Here is a 21,480-nt window from a genome sequence, read left to right on the forward strand (position 1 = left end):
GCCTTGTGCAACAGTCGCTTTTTAATTTCACTGCTCATCCTGTATGAGCAGGTGGCAAATTAAAACTCCTGAATCTCTCTTGATTCTTCTCTCTGTATCTTTAATAAAGTTAATTAGTGATGAATCAGCTTCATGTAGGAATCATGCATCTGTTGTATTTTAATTTCACAAATGACGATAGGGAAGATACAGAAAAATACAGAGTGTCATCATTTGAGATAGAGTGACTACATGGTCAGGAGAAATGACATTTAATAGGATTTGTTTTGGACATTAAATGTTTTATTCTACAAATTCCAAATAAAAAATTCTGGGGGATGGTAATTTGCTCACATAATTGGTAAGTGCCACATCCAAATCTGCTTTTCTGTTGGTGCTTGTTCATGAAAGTTTTGAACACACTCATGTTGTGCATTCACATTTGACTGACTTTGGGCGTACTTTAATACTAATACTAATTCTTTTTTGTTGCAGTAAACGGCATGTCTATTCCTTTTTTTGAGCAAAAAGAGCAAACACATTTTAAACAAATCATAAGGTGATGAAATTAAGTCAATTTTTTTGGGACATACTGCAGAAATACATGGAAAAATTCAATAATTTAGAGTCCTCACAATATTTTACACGTTTTCAAGGGAGCTCATGTCTTATTCAGAGGAGTCAGGCTCCCCCCACAGCTAGTTTACACTCTGTATACAGATGTGTGTTACTGCACCGTCCAGGTTGCGGTCGTTTTGCGCGTGGTTTGCAGTAAAACCAAGAATTTGCCCATGGCTCTTGAAATGTCAACCTATCATTTTCTGCCTGATGCGTTGGAGTTCGTTCATGCCTACTAACGCCGTAGACGAGGTCACGACAGAGGCTGAAGTCTCGCAAGGCAAAGCTGTAAAGATCACAGCTTCCATCTGCACTTCCATTACAGATGCATTTCATTAGTGAGCAGCTCAGCAGGATGCCACACGCCAAATCTCCAGTGACCTACAGTCTGCTCTGAAGATGAAATAACTCTGTGCTCATTTCCACTGAGGCAAAGAAAACCTGTATCACCCATTAAGTGGATACACACCCTCTGCACAGCTTCAGCATCACCCCTTCCTGAGCTGGACTCATCCTGCTGGTAAATGTGCTCTGAAGCGTTTTTAAGGACGGTGGCAATAAAACAGTAGGGCACCGATTGTAATGTTTGTTTCTCAATGCATGAGCCTGCATGGTCTTCTGCAGGTTGAGTCTGAACTCAGATTTCCGTTGGCAAACCTCAGCTTATCCAGGTTGGCTACAGATCCCTCTCCTGTACTGGTTTTCAGTGGCAGGAAGCATTACACTGAAGGAAGAGGCCTCTGCCATCGGGGAATACTGCTGCCATGACAGGATGTACATGATCCCAACAATATTTAGGCTGGTGCTACAGGTCAAAATGAAATCCATAGAAATAGCACATGATCTAAGGTTTCCCAGTGGAGCATTGCCCAGAGTATCACATTGCCTCCACCGCTTTTACTTCTTCTGATTTTGCTGCCATCTCTTCAGCAAGTAAATGATTGATCCTGACACTCCAGTTCAGTCCATCCATCACAGTTTAGCCTTCGACAAAGTTGCTTGCCCATTTTTCCTGCTTCCAATACATCAACTTAAAGATCTGGCTGTTCACTTACTGCCTAACACATCCCATCTCCTAACAGGTGTCATAGTAACAAGACGTTTAGTGTTATTCAATAGCACCTTGAACATTACCGTGGTGCACGACGCCGGTCAGTAGTCTGTGAGCTGATCACTTTATGAGTTTTTCTGTCAATGTTTTCTAGCACCTGTCTTAACACCTGTGTCGTCAAATTGACCCGTTTTAAAGTCTGAAAATGTGGGGGGGGAAAAAAAAAATAAAATATATATATATATATATATATATATATATATATAGTCACAGTGACAATTTCAACATTTTCAACATTTTGGGGAAATTTTGGAACATTTTTTGGTGGAAAAAAAAGAAATTCGAATTTCGCTGGATTTCGTTCAATTTTGCCCAAATGTTGTTAAAGAAACTATTAGAACTTTAACTGATATATAATGAATCATTGTAGATATTTTGTAGGATTTTTTAAAATATTTTTATTATTTTTTTTGAAAATATTTACAATTTTTAAAATTTTATTTCTTGCCAAATTTAAGGGAAAATTTTAAGGAATTTTCTTCCTGAAGATTTCACAAATTTTTATAAATTTGGGGAATTTTTTGCTGAATTTTGGGATTTTTTTCAGACAAGGGAACAGTATTTTTGGTGCCATAAATGAGGACAACAGGAGAGGTAAGATTCTAAAAATCAACACGAAGATTTAATGTTTTAGAGAGAGAAGGAAATAAATGAGGTTTTAAACGTTTAACTGGACGCTGCTGCTGCTGGCTGGTTGGTTCCTGGTTTTCATGGCACCGATTGACTTTGATCATAATCAATAATTTATCACTAAAATAGTGGGAATTCTAAGAGAAGACACCCAAATATCCAGAAGAAAGCGGAACTTTAAGAGGAAAATTCACAATCGGCACGTTTTTCAATAATTAATGAATCATTTGGAACATTTATTCAAGCAAAAACTGTTAAAAATAGCCAATAAATCTGCACTCAAATCCCTCAAAATTCTTCCGATCTGTAGATAAATCAATAAACAACATTTTCCACAACTGAAGACGAATTAATAATTAAAATTAAAGTTATTTTTCAAAGAACATTACAGGAATAAATTCAGTTTTTAAAAAAAGAAACCAATCTTAATGTTGTGGTTGATCGGGGTGTGTTTTCTGTCCATGTGTGTTCGATCTTCTTATTTTAAGTGCAAAATCTCTATGATCTGGACAACACAAGGGGCAGATGAGACACTCCTCTGATCCATAATAGAGCATCACTGGAGGCAGTGTCCAGATGGAGGAGGCTGCTCGGGGATAGCAACGCGATAAACAAAAATGCCTCTTGGATAGTTAGGAACTGATGGTCTGAGTTCACCAACCTTCACACTTACAGATCAAATACTGCATCATCATTAAAGAATCAGTGTAAATGTGTCCCAGAGGAGTGCGGTGAGCGATTTATCTCGGCTCCTGTGTGTGATGCCTTGGCATTCAAGAGGCAGCAGCTATCCAGAGTAATTACGCTTAAGTAACAGCCGCACCTGTGACCTGTTTTCCTCAGGAAAGAAGCATAAAATCTGTGGAAAAACTCAAATGAGAAACCAGTCGACCCCGAGGCTGCAACAGTCTGGCTGTGAGATGTGCTAAAAAGAAAGGGCAAACGAATGTGTAATTGGGGATATGAATCACAATCTGTGTTACTTCACAGAAATGCACAGACAAGACAATGGAACAAAGAGAGAATGATGAAATGACAAAAAATATAAAAGCTCGCAATGCCACAGCTGTTACGGGTGTTACGGGTAAGAATGCGTTTAAAAATGACTCAAATAGCAAACGCCACAAGAACATGAGGGGTGAATTAATCTACAGCTTGTTAATTTCTTCGATTTTGCCATTTTTGTTGCATAATCTAATACAGTGTTACAGCAAGACTAGATATATTTCACTCATTGTGCCAGAATGTGGTTCACTGTGCAGTTAAAGTGTCATGACATCCCTATTTCCAGCCCTCAGTCCTCTGTCCACTCTCCTCTCTGCTGTGGGATCCAGACATTTCTCTCACCTCCTGATTAAGGATGTGACACACACAGTCAAAGCACAGCGGTAACAGGTTCCTCCCATCCACAATCCTCATCACCGCCTCGCCGAGCCAAACGTCTGCTTTTGGTATGCTGGTCATGAGACAGCGGAGAGTCCAGACCACTTTATACCCAAGAACACAAATTATAGCTGCAGCCCAGGATCGGATAGTTGGCATGTAGAAGACAGACAGGTACGTATTTAAAGAAAGACGCCAACTAATTCCTCCATAATTCAAAAAAAGACTATTTTTCAAAATTGGAGCAATTTAGAAGACAGCTGTAGCATGACTCACTACTTTCATAGCGGTGAGGTGCTTCACTGAAAAAGCACTTATGTTTTTAAAAGGGAACAATCAGTGATGGAAAGTGGCACGCAAAAGTACTTAAGTAGTCTACTTTTTGATTCAAACACAAAATGAGTGAGTTATTAAAAAAGATAAGACTTAACTGATCCCCACAGTTAAATTCACAAGTAACCAAGCAGTAAATGAAGTCAGAAATACCCTGACCTTTACCAGCAAAATACCCTGACCTTTACCAGCTGGAGTGTTACAGTGATAGACACGTTAAGGCATCAATAATAACCAGCAATCATCGGCACAGGAGGTCCTCAGTTTACGACGTCCTCGACTTGCGTCGTTTCGCTGGTATGTCAGAACTGATTACGGGCCAGTCCTCGGTTTAACGTACGGCGTTTTGTCGTTACATCGGAACTGGTTCAGAGGAACTAGTTGGCAAGTGGAGCGGATGAATGTACAGTCGTCATGCGGTGATATAAGACGGCTTGGTTTACATTTGCTTCCACATTGGATTATGATACAGTCCCAAACATCATTACGGTTCCCAAGCGTAAGTCAGACTTACAGATTTCCGCCGGTATTGTCCTACCAAGTTGTGTTTCGGTGTGAGGTACTAACCCTAGCCTAACATAGTTTGTTGGTAGAATGAGATTTCATTAGAAGTCATAAGTCAAAAAGACTGACACAAACTGTTGTTCATTTTATCTGGAGGCAAACATTATTTTTCAGTGTCTGAATAAAAATATTAGGGTCAAGATATAATTGCTGGACTTTTTGTATCATAGTTGACATTTTTGATGTTTTCAGGCCTAAAACCAACATGGCCGCCTATAACCAAACACCACATGGCATTTTTACACAAAGATTCTTCTAAATATTATAAATACAATTTAGTGAAGTTGAAATGGAAAGTTATCTGTAAAGATATTGTAGTAAACCTGTTGACATGTGACAAATCCACACTTGACTCTCACACTACTTTATATTAAATCACTCAGAAAGCCTTGGAGTCTTCTAGTCTTTTCTTCAGGAGGAAATGACATCATGTGGAGCAGGTCATGTGATCTGGAATTAACACACTTCCTTGAGAGGTGTTTTTGTAATGGGTAACTTAGTTGAAAGTGATTTCTCGAACACAGATACAATAAGTTATTTTTCATATAAAATTTGATATATCGCCAAAAAAGAAATATCTGTCATTATTATCTCAACTTAATACAAAGAACACAATCAAAGATATTTTTGAATAAGCTCATTTTATTATTGTTCAGCTAATCAGAAGGTGGTTGTTACTAAATCTGGATGGTTATTTAGTTGACATTGCACTGATATCCAGTCATTTTTTATTAATAAGTGATTGTTTCCATCATAAATAATTATGGAATGTGTAAAGACATGATCATAATGAACATAGACAACATTACTTTTTTACTTTTAATAAAAAAGTATGCACGATATATCCCACAGACTTCACAAGTCCCTCAATTATGTATTGACCCGCTATATGGACATGTTAAGGTGGAAAAAACTAATTTCATTGGATGAGGTCTTTAACTATTCACCAGGACATTTTATTTTTTTTTCTGTGTTTCAGCGCTTGCCTTCCTGCTGTCCTGCCTTGTAGTCATGCTAACCTGCCTTTATGATTTGCATCCTCCCTGGCACCTTCATCTCTTTGCCTCCTGAGCAAACCTCCCATCTTTCCGCTTTCTGGTCTCCACGACAGACCAAAACAATAAATCACCACTGCAAACAAGAGGTAGAAGTAGGTCACATTGCTTCTTACACCCACATGCTGTGCATAAATGCACAAATGCAAATCCATGCACAAATGCACACGATCACAAGAAAATCTGAAGCTCTAAAGCCACCTGAACACGCTCGCGATCCATGCTGCACTCTGCCTACGCACACGAACAGCGGCAAAAAGCGTCACACCCTTTCTGCAGTACTACAAAGTCGCAGGGGACCGCAATAAAAAGCCACACTTTTATATCATCCAGAAGAGAAGGTGGCCCTCCCGGTTTGCGTCCAACCTCCCATGCCTCCTCCATCAATTAATCAGCAGAAGTATTTTTAAAACAAGTTGTGCTAGAACTTGATGGACTGTTTAAAAATGCATTGAGCACCAGAGCAGAGCAGCTGCAGCTGAGGAGGCTTATGGTGGCAGCAAAAAAAAAAAAAAAAAAAAAAAAAAGGAACTGCATCGGCAACAAACGTTCAGGCTGCAAGAGACAGACACAAAGGTGAGACAGAGAGAGAACATGCAGTGGAGGAAATGAAAGGAAAACATGAGGACAGGAAAAAGGTAGAGGCAGGTAGGGAAGGTGCTAAGAAAGGCAGAAAAAAGAAAGCGACACGAAGACAGGAGGAGACCCTTGAGTGTATTCAAGTGCGTGTGTGAGCGTAACAGAGTGACAGGATATTTTTGGGGAGCTATTTTTGGGACTGGGGATATCTTTGGGGTGAAGTGGGGAGAGAGTGGATGCGAAACCAAGCAAGGTGTGGTCACACAGCATCTACGAAACCAGCAGCTCTGTTTGCTCCATTCTGGTGCAGATTTCTTGCTTACGGTAACACTCCAGCAACTTCAGAACAAGAACAAAACCTTTGTCTCGTGAATCAGCCGAGCGCTCTGAAGCTCTTCTCAACAGACTTTAGCTGTTTATTTTTTTTTCTGCCTGAGAATGGCGAACTTCCAGCCATCAGGCTTTGTGTTTGAGCAGAGCAGCGGCTCAGTGTTGGCAGCCTGTACAAGTATTTGAAGGGAGTGAATTCCCCGGCTGCATCAGATCTCGCGGTTACATGGTGCACAGGTTTCTTCCATCTGTTTCCCTTCTAAAGATGGGCTTCTGACGCGGGACTCCAGGTGCACTGTGGGCTGTGTGCACAAGAGTAAATACACACATATACAATGCAAATTGGCAGCCACCCACATGGAGCCGCTCACACACACACACACACACACACACACCGACGACACAAAGGCTGGCAAAGCAACACACAGCATGAGACACACTCATACGGTATGTGTGCACCAACTGTGATGTCCAGCTCTCTGTTGTTGCTCAGACAATGATCAAGTGTAGTACTATAACAGCATCGAGCCGAACAAGAACATTATTTACATAGTAATTTACTCCATTATGAACAGCAATCCATTTAACAAACAACTCTGACTACATTTTCAAGAAAGTGTGATTTTTTTAGTGAGTTATATTAAACTATAAAGCTTTACCTCTCCATCAAATCTTGTTTTTAGTATTATTTAGGGTTTTTAGTTTGTCTATATGACCCGTTTAATTGTCAAGAGGTCAATATACTCCATCAGAAGTGCTGTTCGGACGGTCAAATCACTTCCATTTCTGTCAGAGTGTTTCTGTAGCTTCCTGAAATCAACAACCCAACATTCACACCTACTTCATTCCTGGGTTTGAATATTTAGCTCTTTTTTTTTTCATGTGTTACACAACTATTTCTGGCTTTCTTGTGTCAGCAGCAGAGTGGACCACTCTGAATGTTTTCCAGGAGAGCATGATGAAAATGTGCTCCGGTATCTGCATGTTTCAGTGATTTCATGTCTCCTCCGTGTTTATGGCGACTGTGTGTTTGCTGCTCTTTTGGCCGTTTGGATCACGCATACAAGAAACCGGCAGGGGATTGACAAGACAAAGTACCTGGAGGTAATCCAGTGTGTCTGGAGTGGTAAAAGAAAAAAAATGTTATTGATGCACAATACTGGTAGAAGTCTGATACGATGGTCTTTTAAAAATGATTTAGGTTGATTACTGTTGGTACATAGGCTTTAAAATTAAATATCGGCATTAAAAAAATAGCAATTTTATCTAAAAATGTTTCATAAAAATAAATACATGTGTTTTAAGTAGCTTTCTTAGTTAGCCCGGTGATTGTGTACCTGTAAAGCATCGCACTGAGGTTTCTATCTGCCAGTGGACCTTCAAAATAAGAGTAGGTACAGTATAATAACATGTTCATCCCACTACAGCACAGACTTGATGTACTTTGCAATTAGCTGGAAAAAATAACGTGAATAGATTGGTATTGGCAATCACTCAAAATGAGTTCAGCATCCCAGTAAAAATCCAATATCCTGCATCCCAAATTAACATATCATGCTTTCTCCTGTTGTCACGACTCCCTTGCAGACGCCACATTTATTTTTCATTAACATTTTTAACCAGTATAAACTTTAGCCTGACAGACTTTATCTGCTCAGAAATGTTAATTTGGTGCTGATGCCAGTAATTCATTTTAAAACCCTCATTGGCTTTATACCAATGATGTCTTGATAACGATCCATAACAGTTAAATTAACCCTCCGAACCACAAAACCCTCTGGTTGGTTTAAAGGGCGTGCGATATTTGAAAAAGTTGAAGCCAGAATCTGTGAAAAATGAAAGAATTCAGATTTTCAACTCACAGATTGTTCCTGAACTACTCATCTGTGGCATGCCATTTAGTCAGAAACTTTACCAACTTTAAACATAAAATCGTGACATTTCAGCAAAACCATTTTATTCTATAATTATTATGATAAAAAAAGCCAAAAATGAACCATTTGTAGTAACCAAATAATAATAATTTTTCCCATGACTGCATATAAATACCTATATACTGCAGAATCCCATGATATAGAGAAAAATTCTATGTGAGACTGCAAAAAGTGAACCGCGACATGGCGAGGGGCCACTGTGTAGAAATAAATTTCAAAATGTAAGTAATAAAATATCTATAATATTTAGAGGCCACATTTTTCCCAGTATTAGTAGCACATGGGGGAACTTTTTTTTTTTTTTAAAGTGTTTTTTCAGTTTTTGTGAAATAAATAACTAATGAAATTCTTCTTTTTTCTGGATTATTTTATAATTCATAGTATAATATTGCACAGTTTTACACTGAACAGAAGACATGACTGACTTCTCTCTACTTCTAGCCATTGTTGTGTTGTTTCTATAGAGATGAAGGGCATTATATTGAAAAATGAGTCCACAGTGAGTGAAAAAATACACAGAAACTGGGGGTTACATTATTTCTTATTCAACCTAATTTGTCCTATCGATGCTTCAGATTGAAACCACTGTGGGGGCAGAACATGTGGACATTTTGTTTTGCGAACTATTTAGAGGAAAATGTGATGTATTTGTTTCCCTTTAGTTTATATTTTAATTGAATTAGTCACTGATGCAGATCTTTAATGAAGCAATGCGAGTTTGTTTACGCTGGTTTCTCTCGTCTTTCTGGCAAAGAAGCTGCTTTTTGTGAACAAACGGTCTCCGGACTACTCAGACTTGTGATATTAAACCACCAGAAACTACAGTCGAAACATTAAAAAAAAATCAAAAACTCTATTGATAGCAGACCGATGAGAGAATTGTGAGAACCGGATAAAATCAAGACAAGAGACTTACTGGGAAGTAGAGCAGTAACGCCCCAAACAAGATGGCTTCCAGCAGAATGAGTCCAGATGTACGGATGCTCTGTTAATGAGGAAAGAGACACAGAAAACTCATCAATCAATGATAGGGCGAGGGTGATTATTTATGGATTGCTATGCTGAAGGAGACTGAAAAATTATCTGTCTGATGTTGTCAGACACATCTGAGATAGCGATTTAAAGCAGCAGCTGCACAGATAGAAGCAATGATGAGGCTAAAGTTAATCCCATGTAAGGATGTGTAACATTCCTGCTGTTTAAATGTGTACCAGTGTTTTCCTTGATGCTTGAACTTTTCAACTGCGTGTGCTTTGTCATTTGGAGTCACCACAGTTTACTGTTCTGTTGCTCTAAATCCGACCTTACTGTTTGCTCAGACTATGATGAGCTGAATCTGCAGCATAAAACTGCAGACGAATGATAACTCATCGCCTCCTTCAAAGCAAACAAACACAAAGAAGAGTTCAATATATGGATATTTCTCATGTTCTGCTTCTCCCCAAAACAATGAGTGACAACAGAACTTTTCTGGGTTGCATTTAATTACCCACATTACCACACAGAAGATTTTCTTTACGTCTTTGATGTAAATCCAAAGGCCTCCAGGGACATTTCTTGTGAATTGAGGAAATGTGGGGGATTCTGAGGCAATAACACGAATGTCTATAAATAGCTCACGAGGAAAGATTTTGCTCAACTTCGCCCGAGGATTGGTTGTAATTATTCTACTCTGCATGGATCTCATGTTTATTCGAGGACTATAATATGCAAGAACTTTGCTGTAAATCTGTACAGAAACCCAATGAAGGGATGAGGTTTTACATATATGTTTGTATGAAAATGTAGCTATAAAATACAGTAGTATAAAATGCTTTCAAATTTAAAATAAGAACAGGAAGCAAATAAATACCAAATGAACAGACTTCTATGTTACATACTAAAATGGAGTTACAGTGTAAAACATTTACACACGCAATGGTTAGCTAGTAAATGAATTAGACTTCACCTTTTATCCGAGGCAACTGTTTACAAGGGTTGATCGAAATGTTCTGGGACTGTGCATGTGTCACGATCACACATTCAGGCTATAATTGTCATGAGTCAGGATGTCATGTGACTTTTTTTTTCAACTGGCAGGGATGATTTTTTTTGTGGACCACAACCAGAAGCTGAGGAGAAAACATCCCATTCTGTGTCGGTCAGCAGCCTGAGATGATCCAACCTTCATGTGGAGGATCTTCAGTGGTAACGAGAGGAAGGTCTGCAGCTACCACCGAGAGAAGAAGCAACAATTTTCACAGTAAAAGAGCCCATAATCCCCAAAACCCAGGAAGGTGCACCTGGAAAATGCTTGTTGTTTCTAGGACTGGCACGAATAGCAATTTTTGGGCTCTGGATATTCGACCCCAATTAATGAGAAATAGAAATAATATTTTGTCATTACTGAGGTATCCAAATATCAATTTTGAGATCCGAATATTTAGATGAGTCGTTGGCTTAACCTGCTGAGCTGTAGGGGATGGCAGCTGAATTGTCGGTCAATGCAAAGAAAACATGAGGACTTGCCACTGCCAACAAAAAAAAGATATTTTCAGCTTAATGACAATTACAAATTTAGACATAATGAGGTACACACAATTGGTCTGACGTGTATTTTCATGTCAAGTATAGCTATTTGAATTTTCAACTCTGCCAAACAGACTTTAGCTTCTTTTTTTTTTTTTTTTACACTGCATGTGGTTCTGCACTGTGAATTAGTCCTTCAGGGTTGGACTGTCATGGCAGAGCTCTGCTGCGGCGTTCTGAGGTGTCTGACGGAAAACATTCCGTGCAAACGACCTGAACTGTGACATGATGGCACGCGATGACATCCAGCCACAGCTCTGTGACTTAACAACTGTTGCTCTTCACCTGAGCTACTCACCAGATTTGGCTTTCTGCGACTTTATCTTGTCCCCCAAAATAAGACTCAAGTTGAATTGTTGTGTTTTACTGGTAGCATTACAAGCATCGTAGGAGTGCTGGGATAATCACAGTCTCAGAAATTTTTGATGAAACCTCATAAGTGTTATTCATTTTACTGCAAGTAATCTATAATAAAGGCTTTTTGATTGCCTATAATGGCATTTGGCAGTTAGCACTGTAGAAGGATGATGAGCCCCAAAACAGTGGTGGCCATTTTAGAAAGTTCCTTAACTTAATCATGACTGATGATCTCATCTATACCTCCTGACCCTGCAAACTATCTTCTATTTAAAAGTACAAATATTGTTCAGTGACATTTCAAGTTACTGTTAGACAAGCAATTAAAAGAGATTTGGATTTAGGGAAAAGGCCAAAACTGAGCAAGAGAGGCTTAGATTTGCTGACTTTAAATCCTAGTGTGGGTCAAGATCTAAAAATGTCCGATCCTGCAGTTTCATAATGAGATTAAATATCAGCTCTTGGTTTGGGTTTGCCGTTGTGTCGTCCTAAACTCACCCCTAAAAATTGTAAGACTCTGAACCCAGTGGAAGCCTTGAAGATTGAAGATGTCACTAGACACACTGAACTCCCTCCAGAGCCACGGAAGAAATTATTTAACCTTTGTGTCATCCTGTAGGTCAAACTGATAGTTTTAATGTTTGAAAATGGGGGGGGGGGGGGGGGGGGGGGGGGGGAGAGATATTTCCACAGTGAAACTTTCAACATATTCAAATTTTTGGGGGAGATTTCTGAACATTTTTTGGTGAGAAAGAAATAAATGTTAAAAAAGTTTCTTTAAGAACATTCACAAAAAAATCCACCAAAATCCAGTGAATATCCGCTGGATTTTGGTGGATTTTTTTTGGTGAATGTTCTTAAAGAAAACATAAGAAGTTTTACTGATATATGTCATCACTTTAGATATTTCAAGGATTTTTTGGATGATTTTTTATTCATTTTTTGAAAATATTTACAAGAATTTTCTTGCCAAATTTAAATAAAAATTTTAAGGGAAAGTTTTAAGGAATTTTTGGAATTTTCTTCCTGAAGGTTTTGCAAATTTTCAGAAATTTGGGAGATTTTTTTTTTTTTTCTGAATTCTTGGATTTTTTTTCAGACAAGGAAACAATATTTTTTGGTGCCTGTAAATGAAGACAACAGGAGGGTGAACTAAGTAGCTTTCCTTATTTCTGGCAAAACAGAGACCTCCTCACCTTGTTCCTTCTGAAGTGGTAGACCACCACCATGCTGGCCAGGTCCAGCACCATGCACAGACCCTGGAAGGAGGCCACAGCGAGCCTCAGAGCTCCGTCCTCCTGCACCAGACAGGGAGTGTCGTCTCGACAGTACGGGCAGCCCTCACGGCACGGCAGGCACTTAGTGGACGTGTCGGAGGGTTCGTCTTTGCCCTGCTCCTTACCTGAGGATGTGAAAACACTTTAGTTATGTCTTGCTGTAAGACGTTTAATGCTGGATATAATCGCTCCTGTTCTTCAACAAGGTGAAAGAAATCCTTTTGAAATTTTCACATCTAATCACATCTCAGATTTACTGTAGTGTTTTCCAAGATTATCACTGCAATTAATTTGCATTTAGTTGTCACACACTGACATCTTATTAAATGCTCAGTTAATCAATTTGAAGGGGTACAATTCATCAATCCAATAAATCAAAAAGCCTTGGAGTGATAATTACGTGAATATAGCCTTTAATTAAGCAGATGAGGAGTAATGAAGAAGCAGAGGATAAAATATTGTGACACTGCTGCCTTCATCAGTTGGGTTTGCATAATTGTTGATACTGTACTCCAGCACATAACACACTTGGATGAGGTTTATCAGTTCGCTCACTAGATTTTTTTCCACCTTCTCATTTGAGAGTTAGCACGACTGGTGGATTTGAAACCTGAATTCAATCAGTTACGTGTAAAGACACGACAGACGAAGCCAAAAATATCATTCTTAATTCTACTATGTGTCTGCTGTGGTGGTCTTTGGAGACGATCTGTAGTTTAAATCCTTCATTTTCACCACACAGCTCCTCTAGAAAATGATGTTTGATAAGCATGTAATTCCTCAGTAAGTCCCAGACCTCATACAGAATGCAAACACTGTGCTGGAGCTGCACAGTGCTTCAGCAGAGCATGGACTGCAGGAGAAAGTGCTGGAATGATTGTTAAAGAAGTTAACTAGTCAGTTCATAGATGAGTTGATGAATTTTTCCAGGGATCATGCAGCCACTGATGTAAGAAATCACACAAAGTGGTTTCATTGTTCCTCAAGTGGTAACAAAATCAGTGTTTTTGCTGTGAACCCCAGAGAAGTTGTTTGTCTTCTCTAGTATTCATGCACTTGCAGTGCGAGTTGTGTTTGTGCCACCGTGTTATCGTCTATATTTGTTTTCATTGGTAATTAATGTGACTTGTTTATTCAGCTTTGTTCTCAGGAACAGAGTGTTTTCTTTCATTTACATTCCTCACGGTTGTCCAATTAAATGGAAAACCTGAACCCTTGACCCCAGCAGTGAGAATACCCAACGGATCTGTTATGCTGTGAGGGATGTTTTGTTGGCATGGTGTTGGTCCACTTGTAAATTTAGAAGGTCACTGCAAATAAATACAAAGTTGCTCTGAGCAATCACCTTTATTTTCTGAATAAACACTTCTATCCTGATGATTGTGATGTTCTGTGGTGGTCACATTCATAGACCCTCTGAATGGACCAACATGTTAACCAGCACTCTTCACCATCATCATTAAAACACAAAATAGCAGAACATCTTTTGGACAAATGGTGTTCAGAGTCTTGGAGAATCACTGTAAAGCTGTACTGAAGATCTTCTGGTGGTATATAGTGGCCCAATACCTTACATTACTAACTAATAAAATATTCTAACAATGTACCTTAGTTAATAAAATAACAACAAAGATACTGGTGGAAACCAATGGTGCCAGAAAGCAAAGATCCAGCAAGTTGAGATCGACTGCGGAGGGTTTGGTGCCAACATCTAGGTTATTTAACGTGGGAGTGACAGGGAAAGTCCACCAAAGACCTGTGCACAACTGCTTAAGAAGGGAGTCTGCATTAAAAGGAAGAACAACACCTGAGTTCCTTGGAGTTGAGAAGTGGATGTTGGGATTCACTGCTGAACGTACCAAGGAAAGAGAGTTCCCACTAGAAGACCCAGAATACTCAACCACTTCTTTGTTCGTCTTGCTGCAGGTTCCAGGAGCGTAAACAAACCTATGGGGAACCCTTTCCCACTTTCATGCTGACAGTGTCAACAACAGTTCCAATGCCACAGGTGGTGTCAAGATAGCTAAGTCCAGGAAGTAATCTTCACATGTAGCAAACTCCACCCCCAGTGGAAACCTCGCTCATGTGGTCATCCTGCAGAGACTGGGCAGCATGTGTCTGGAGAGCAGCTATGGGATATTAACAGCTACATTAACACCTACATAACAGACCCACAGAGACAGAAGGGGACACGAGAAGTGAGAAATACATTGGACCATGCTGCATAAGGTTTTTAAAAAGTAGATTGTTCATTCAGTGGCGAGATGGTCTGGAGTGAAATAAAATTGGTTTGAATTACGCCTGAAAAAATACAATGATAGACACCTTAGCAATAATCAAGAAGAAAAAATGTTGGATAGTTCATCTTAAAGGCATTAGATACAAATCTTCATGTCAGTCTGTCAATTGCCTCAGACATAATCGGTGACATGAATAAAGTTCTTCAGGATCAGGTTTCCATAACAGTACTCCACCAGCTGCTTCATTGTGTCTCACCACATGTCCAGCCAGGGCTAGTCCATGTTGCCTAATGATGGTTGACAAGCGAGGATGTGAGCCATATAGCAACTTGTTGGTGAGGTGGGATTTCCAGGAGATGATTTGTACCATCTGTAGCATTCCGGTAGAAGTCCCATCATATCTTTTGAGAATGTCTTCCATTGTGACCAGGAGTCAGATCCATAGAGTAAGATGGATTCCACTGACGCCTTCAATACTCTCATTTTGGTTGTTGTTTTAACTGGGGATATTTATATTTTTGACAGCGAGTTTAAAAGTTCCCTAAGGTTTACCCATTTTTTCGTTTCTACATCATGTGCTGTGTTGGTGTAGCCTCCAAGATGTAGGAAATCGTCAATTTTTTCGATTTCTGACCCATCTAGTGCATGCAACGTCTCTTCAGATGTTGGGTTAAGGTGCATGAACTTCGTCTTTCCAGCATTCAGGAAGAGTCCAATCAGTCTTGTTTCTCACTCTACCTGATGCAGAAGGTCTTCTGCTTCACTGAGAATGCTTTCCAGGAGACATCTCTATGACAGCACAAAATAAAAATGCAAGATCTCCCAAGGCTGCCTGGGCTTCTTGTCGCCTTCATCCACACATGCAGACCTGGCCGACCTCCGTTTACCTCCAGGTAGCCGAAATTCAAGATTCTATTAAATGTTTCTGTATTTATTGCATCTTATTGATGTTCAGTCAATTTACCTCAAAGCCAGTTTTACTTGTTTTTACTTTATGTAATATCGGTCAAGGTCAGATTATTCCTTTATATTGATTTAGTTTTATTCCCACACGTGGAAATCCATTTATTTGCGAGTTTTTCATTAAAATTATCACCCAAATGCCTGGAAAAATTAAGTAGGGTGATAAAATTCAAAACGGACCTTTTCCCCTTGATCTTTGTTTGAAATAAGTCATTAAAAACTGCCAAACATTGTCAGTATCAGCTGAAATTAAACATTATTCTATGTTTAAATTTGTTTTAATGACATCACCCACCTCTAGTTTGAATCACAAAGTCTATAGCTTGAATATGAAAAAGTTTGAAAGTTTTTCACAAAAACTCCTGTGGCTCATTTTGCATGTTCCCAAACGTCAGCTGCTCGGTTTCCATCTACTGTCAAGAAGTGCCAGACTTCAATATGACCAGCAGTCAGCTTTATCGAGCACTGCACAAATATTCTGGGAGTAACTAATGAAAAGGTGTTGAGAAAGCCCCTTGAATATGCCAAGTAGCTATAGTCTGTTCACCTTTTGGCACATGGCCTGAATTTGTACATTTCTGAAGAAGTGTCTGCTCATTATGGTCCAAGATCTGAAGGTGTAGGGAAACCTGTTGAAGTAATAAGCATGAGAATCATTGTAAAGACTGGATTTCTATGGTTGTAACAAGGCGTGTATGACAGGTTTAGATCTGACTGAGTATCTATGTAGGTCATTATTAAAAACCATGTGTGTTCGGTGAAGAGGAAGAGCAAAAAACACGGTATCTTTTCATAACGTGTTCTATGCTTATCTGAAAAACGTGTTTGTATTAGCTCAAACCGTCTGCTGTTTGTTTTGACTCTTCAGTATAAAATCACGGTCATAATGTACGGAAAGAGGATAGAAGAAACCCCACTGAAGTTGTCATTTCACACTCTGTTTCACACATCTGGTGTGAGGCCAGATGTTCGCAGTGACACAGCACCTCTGTTTGGGGTCAACACGCAGGAAGAATTTCTCACCCATTAAACTAACAGGAGTGGTCCTCAAGAGCCTTCGTAATTGCAGAGAAGGTGTTTAAGAGAAGGTTAGGCTTGTTCTTTTTCTCTCTCTTTTTTATATTCTTATATTGTTCTTTTCATTTAACCTTTATTCTACCAGGCAATGCACGCTGGGATTGCATTATTATAATACTTTAAGAAAGCATGTTTTTCAGCAAAGTTCATATTTTCCAGCCAAGGAAACACAGTGTGACTGACCCGTTTGTGACGCATGTAGAGACATAAAAGTGTTTGTGTTTATTCAACATCACAATGCACATCAAGTGGGTGATTATGAAACTGCATCAGCTAGGCCCTCCGAAGCTCTGACTGCCAGCGGCGTCGCATTTTCTATGTTAACAGAATCGCTTTTCTTTTCACTAACCTGTAATTGGGTTTGTTTTTTCCAACCTGCTGTGGTTTTGTTCTAATGGGCGTTTTAGCACAGCTGTACTTTCACAGCGTCCTCAGTTCTACCTGCTCTGCTCAAAGCTGCTGCACATCTCACTTTTCCTTCCCACAGCAGACCTTCACATTGAGAGGAGTGAGCAAAACCGTAAACTTGCAATGCTTGTTTCAACCTTTTTTGTATTTACTCAAGGGTTTGTGGCAAAAAAAATCACCCACGAGACACAGTGAATAAGATGAAGGCTTTATATTTTTCAGAACTATTTATTTATTAGCTCTTAGTAAATCGAACAATGGAATAAATTACTCAAACATATATGTTCTCTCTCCATCGTTTCTCACCATTCATATTTGTCCTTTTGGCCTGTTGCTAGGGAACAATACAAATTCTGTTTCCAGTCTCGTCTTTTTTTTTTTGCTTTTCGGGGATGCATGAAGAATAAAATGCAGGTTCCGGGAGGGGAAATCGAGGTCACAAGCAGCCGCAGAACCCAATCTGAGCTACAGGGATTTTTAATGAGGTGGTCTGCATGGTGTTTGGAAGATGAGTCTCTTCACAGACTGAGCCTTTTGACTACAGGCCCCATCACGCTGCATTATAATAAAGCTCCAGCTTAGCATATCAACTCCCCCTGGGGTGCTGCATTGTTGGAGTCAGGGATGAGAACCACCGCAGTTGCCTGATTATCTTGCTCATCAGGGCCAAGCTTTCTGCCCGAGGACACTGCAGCGCTTTCAGTCAAGGTGTCAGAATGCAAACATTCAAATCCAAGGCACGATCTGGGGGGGGGGGACGAAAGTTAAGGATTTGCTTGAAAACCGCAGAGGTAAAAAAGCAGAACACAGGAGATGTGTGCTCACATTTGGATTTGACTTTTCTGTCACACCTGGCTGGAAAATAAGGAACAATGGAAAAATGTCAGATTTGATCTCCACATATTGAAGCGATGTGCGTGGCACTATGGGGCTGTACTGAGGATGTAAAGAGTTTGGACAGTGGTGCTGGTTTTACCTCTGCGAAACCAAAAATAGTTCAAGTGAAAGGATGAATTAACCATCTAAGACCCAAACATTGAAAAAAAAAACAAGCAAATAAATAAAAATTAAAGAATTTCAAAACAATGCAAATATACATATGAACCTGAATATAGAAAATAAAATGAACAAAAAAAATGAAATAGAATTTCTAAAATATATACATATAAAATAATAATTTAAATAAAGCTGATGTATTTTTGCAACGGTGGGTTTTACGGGGTTAAACTGCGTGGTTATCGGCTCCACTTTAGGATCCCCTCCAATGACAATCATGTAATTTCCCCTGTTAGTATGTCCACATGGTGCTTTTTATGGGTTGTAAGACAAATCATGACCGTAATAAGCAGTAAAAACCATGGCTGAGCATTTTCACCATGACACTGCAGTATGATAATAAAAGTTTCAAAGACATGATTTCAAGCATTCAGGGTTTATTATCTAAGAAACCTAAATAATCAGTTAAGTCAACTTTCAATTTTAGGCTTGTGGAAAATTTCTCAACAGTAGTGGCACTGTGGTCCCAAAAGGCTTCTGCAAGTGTGCATATATGGATGGACACATCTTTCTTACTAAAAATACAGACTTTAGTGGACATTTCACCAACTTTTAAGGCCTCCAACATCAGTAGAAACCGATGTGTGGCATAACTTGGCAAGACAAGGCTCCAGCCCTCTGCCATTCTGACAAACTAGCGATGTGGACCCACTGGTAGGAATTTCAAATTACATCTTTGGAGGTATTGAACCCCTTAACTGGATTCTGGGGTCTTATTTTTCAGGCTGAAAGTACAAAAATGTAGAGGTCCTTTGCACATTAAAACTTCAGTATAGCGTAATGTTGACCAGAGCAAAGTTTTCATAGCCACTGAACTGAAATTGGCGGTTTCCAGGACGGAACGAAACCTGATTAAAAATGATTTATTATCGGAATTTTTCAGAATCTGACATGTATGGTTGAATTATTGTTAGTACTATAACCTGGGATTGTGTAATATAAAGTAGTTCCACGTTGTTTGAGCAAAGACGTAGGTGAGCTGGTGTGCTCTGGCTGCAGTGAATGGAATAGGTTAGTGGATATATGTGCCAGTGTAGAAGTGCATCTAAGCCATTTTAAGACATGAAATGATTATTTTCATGGTAAAAACTTCTAAATATACAACTTTGACATAGACATACATGTTTGGAGGGTTGATTTTAACATTTGTAGATAACTAGCTTACTACCTACACTAGTAAATGTGTCATCTCCAAAAACTACATGATTGTTTGTGCTTATAGATCACAATAAAATAATACCCTTATGCGTAGTAGCTCTGTTGTGCTTATTATTTGGTTTGGAGAGGTTTATATTACACTCAAAACCTTTTAATGCCACACAAAGTGGAGTTAGAGAGGGTTACTTTGGCAAAACTCATTTGTTATCAAGTATCATTTTCTATTGTAAGCTTTAAAATTTTGAATAATAAAGCATGAGCTTGAACACGTGGCAAAAATATTTTCAACCAGAAGCATAAAATCCAGCCAGGAGTACATTCAAACTATTATTCTAACATTTCTATTTGTAGCTGTACAATAATACACAGGCTATATAGACAAACTAGGCGGTACAGGCACTAGCTGCTCCTTTATTTTCATCATTGCCTGGTATATAAGCCTTTTGTTAGGATCATTATCATGGTTCTGTATGTGCCCATAATAATCAATGTTCAAGGTTCTTGTGCAGCTCTCTTGTTTTCAAGATGAATCAGCAGGAAACACTATAAAGTCCACTGGAGACATCAAGCGTATGGTGACATGTCACTTTGCCAAAACACAAAATCCACAGTCGCCGGTTAGAAATCAGAAACCTTCTTTTCTGTACCGCTGCGTGAAATCAAAGGAGCTGTTCTCCCTCTACAAAAGGCGAACATAAGATCCAACAGGTCTGTGATTTAAATGCCACCTGTGGCTCCCACTGGAGCTCAGAATAGAAACATAGTAGACACTTTTACAATAAGAACAGTCAAAATCCTTTGACTGCAGCTTGAGGTTTCATAACCTCACAAGCCCCAGGACACCCTTTCAAAGCAGAATTTCAAAGAAAATGTGTGGCTGTCAGCTGAAAAAAGGTGGCTGTTCTTTTGCTATTTTTTCTTCATAAATCCCAAAAGCTTCCTTTTGAAAGATTCAAAGTTTTTCATCTGACAGCTCACTGCAATATGCATTTTTATATTACAGAGGGATTTGTAACCTACTTTTAAAGCCATTGAGCGCCACTCGGCTCGGATGGTAAAATCCTCTCCTGCACTGGCACTTGTACTTGTCCAACACAAATCCATGGCCCACGATGGGAGTGCACTGGAAGAACAAAGAGAGAAGAGATGAATCAAAAATCTGTGTTCACCTATTTTGGCTGCAATCAACCAGAACATCACAGTCGATAGTAACACGAGGGCAACAAGTGAGAAGCTGAGGAGGAATCGACTTGAATGTGAATCCACGGGATGGAGGAGGGTGATTGACTCAGCTCTGTTTGTGAGGCTTCAGCACAAAAGCAAGTGGGTGTGAACAATATAACAATAAAACGTGCCAGAAATATTAACAGTTAATTAGCTTTTCTTTCACCCTGTTACAACATTTAAAAATGGACTGTTTTAAAAAGAGACATTCGTCATAATAATGCAAATTGGAAAGACAAATAGCATCTCAAAGCTGAAATAATTAGTCAGTTAATCATGAACACACACACTAATCAGCAACAGTTTTAAAGATCATGCGCTCATTTACGGCCAAATTCTCTGGTTCAAGCTTGTAAAATTTTAGGATCTGGTTGTTTGTTATTAAATTTGAGAAACTTAACTGTAGTTTCATATTATCTGCAGGTGAACACTAATTGTTGAAGGAAAATGTGCAATAATACATCTTTTAGGATAGATGTCGAGCAAACAAGAAGTCAAAATTTGAGTCACTGCAAAGAGAAAAAAAACAGTAATTTTGTTGTTTGTCTTTATATATTATTGGACTGCATTAGATCTCACCAGTGTTCCTAATAAAGTGACCATCAGCATGACACCTGCGAAATAAATGCACACTGA

At 39.1% G+C, this 21,480-nt stretch overlaps 1 protein-coding gene across 1 annotated transcript in view; it reads right to left on the reverse strand.

The window, feature by feature from the left end:
• The window catches only part of LOC110951978 (probable G-protein coupled receptor 158), a 93,449-nt gene that overhangs the window by 34,773 nt on the left and 37,196 nt on the right, over positions 1-21,480 (reverse strand). The window contains exons 3-5 of the mRNA XM_022195280.2: positions 20,641-20,743; positions 12,638-12,843; positions 9,433-9,501 (exon numbers count right to left, since the gene is read on the reverse strand). Of these exons, the coding sequence (XP_022050972.1) occupies positions 9,433-9,501; positions 12,638-12,843; positions 20,641-20,743 (378 nt within the window). The remainder of the gene's footprint in view (positions 1-9,432; positions 9,502-12,637; positions 12,844-20,640; positions 20,744-21,480) is intronic.

Source organism: Acanthochromis polyacanthus, chromosome 9 (assembly GCF_021347895.1).
Source record: "Acanthochromis polyacanthus isolate Apoly-LR-REF ecotype Palm Island chromosome 9, KAUST_Apoly_ChrSc, whole genome shotgun sequence".
NCBI classification, from domain to species: domain Eukaryota; kingdom Metazoa; phylum Chordata; class Actinopteri; family Pomacentridae; genus Acanthochromis; species Acanthochromis polyacanthus.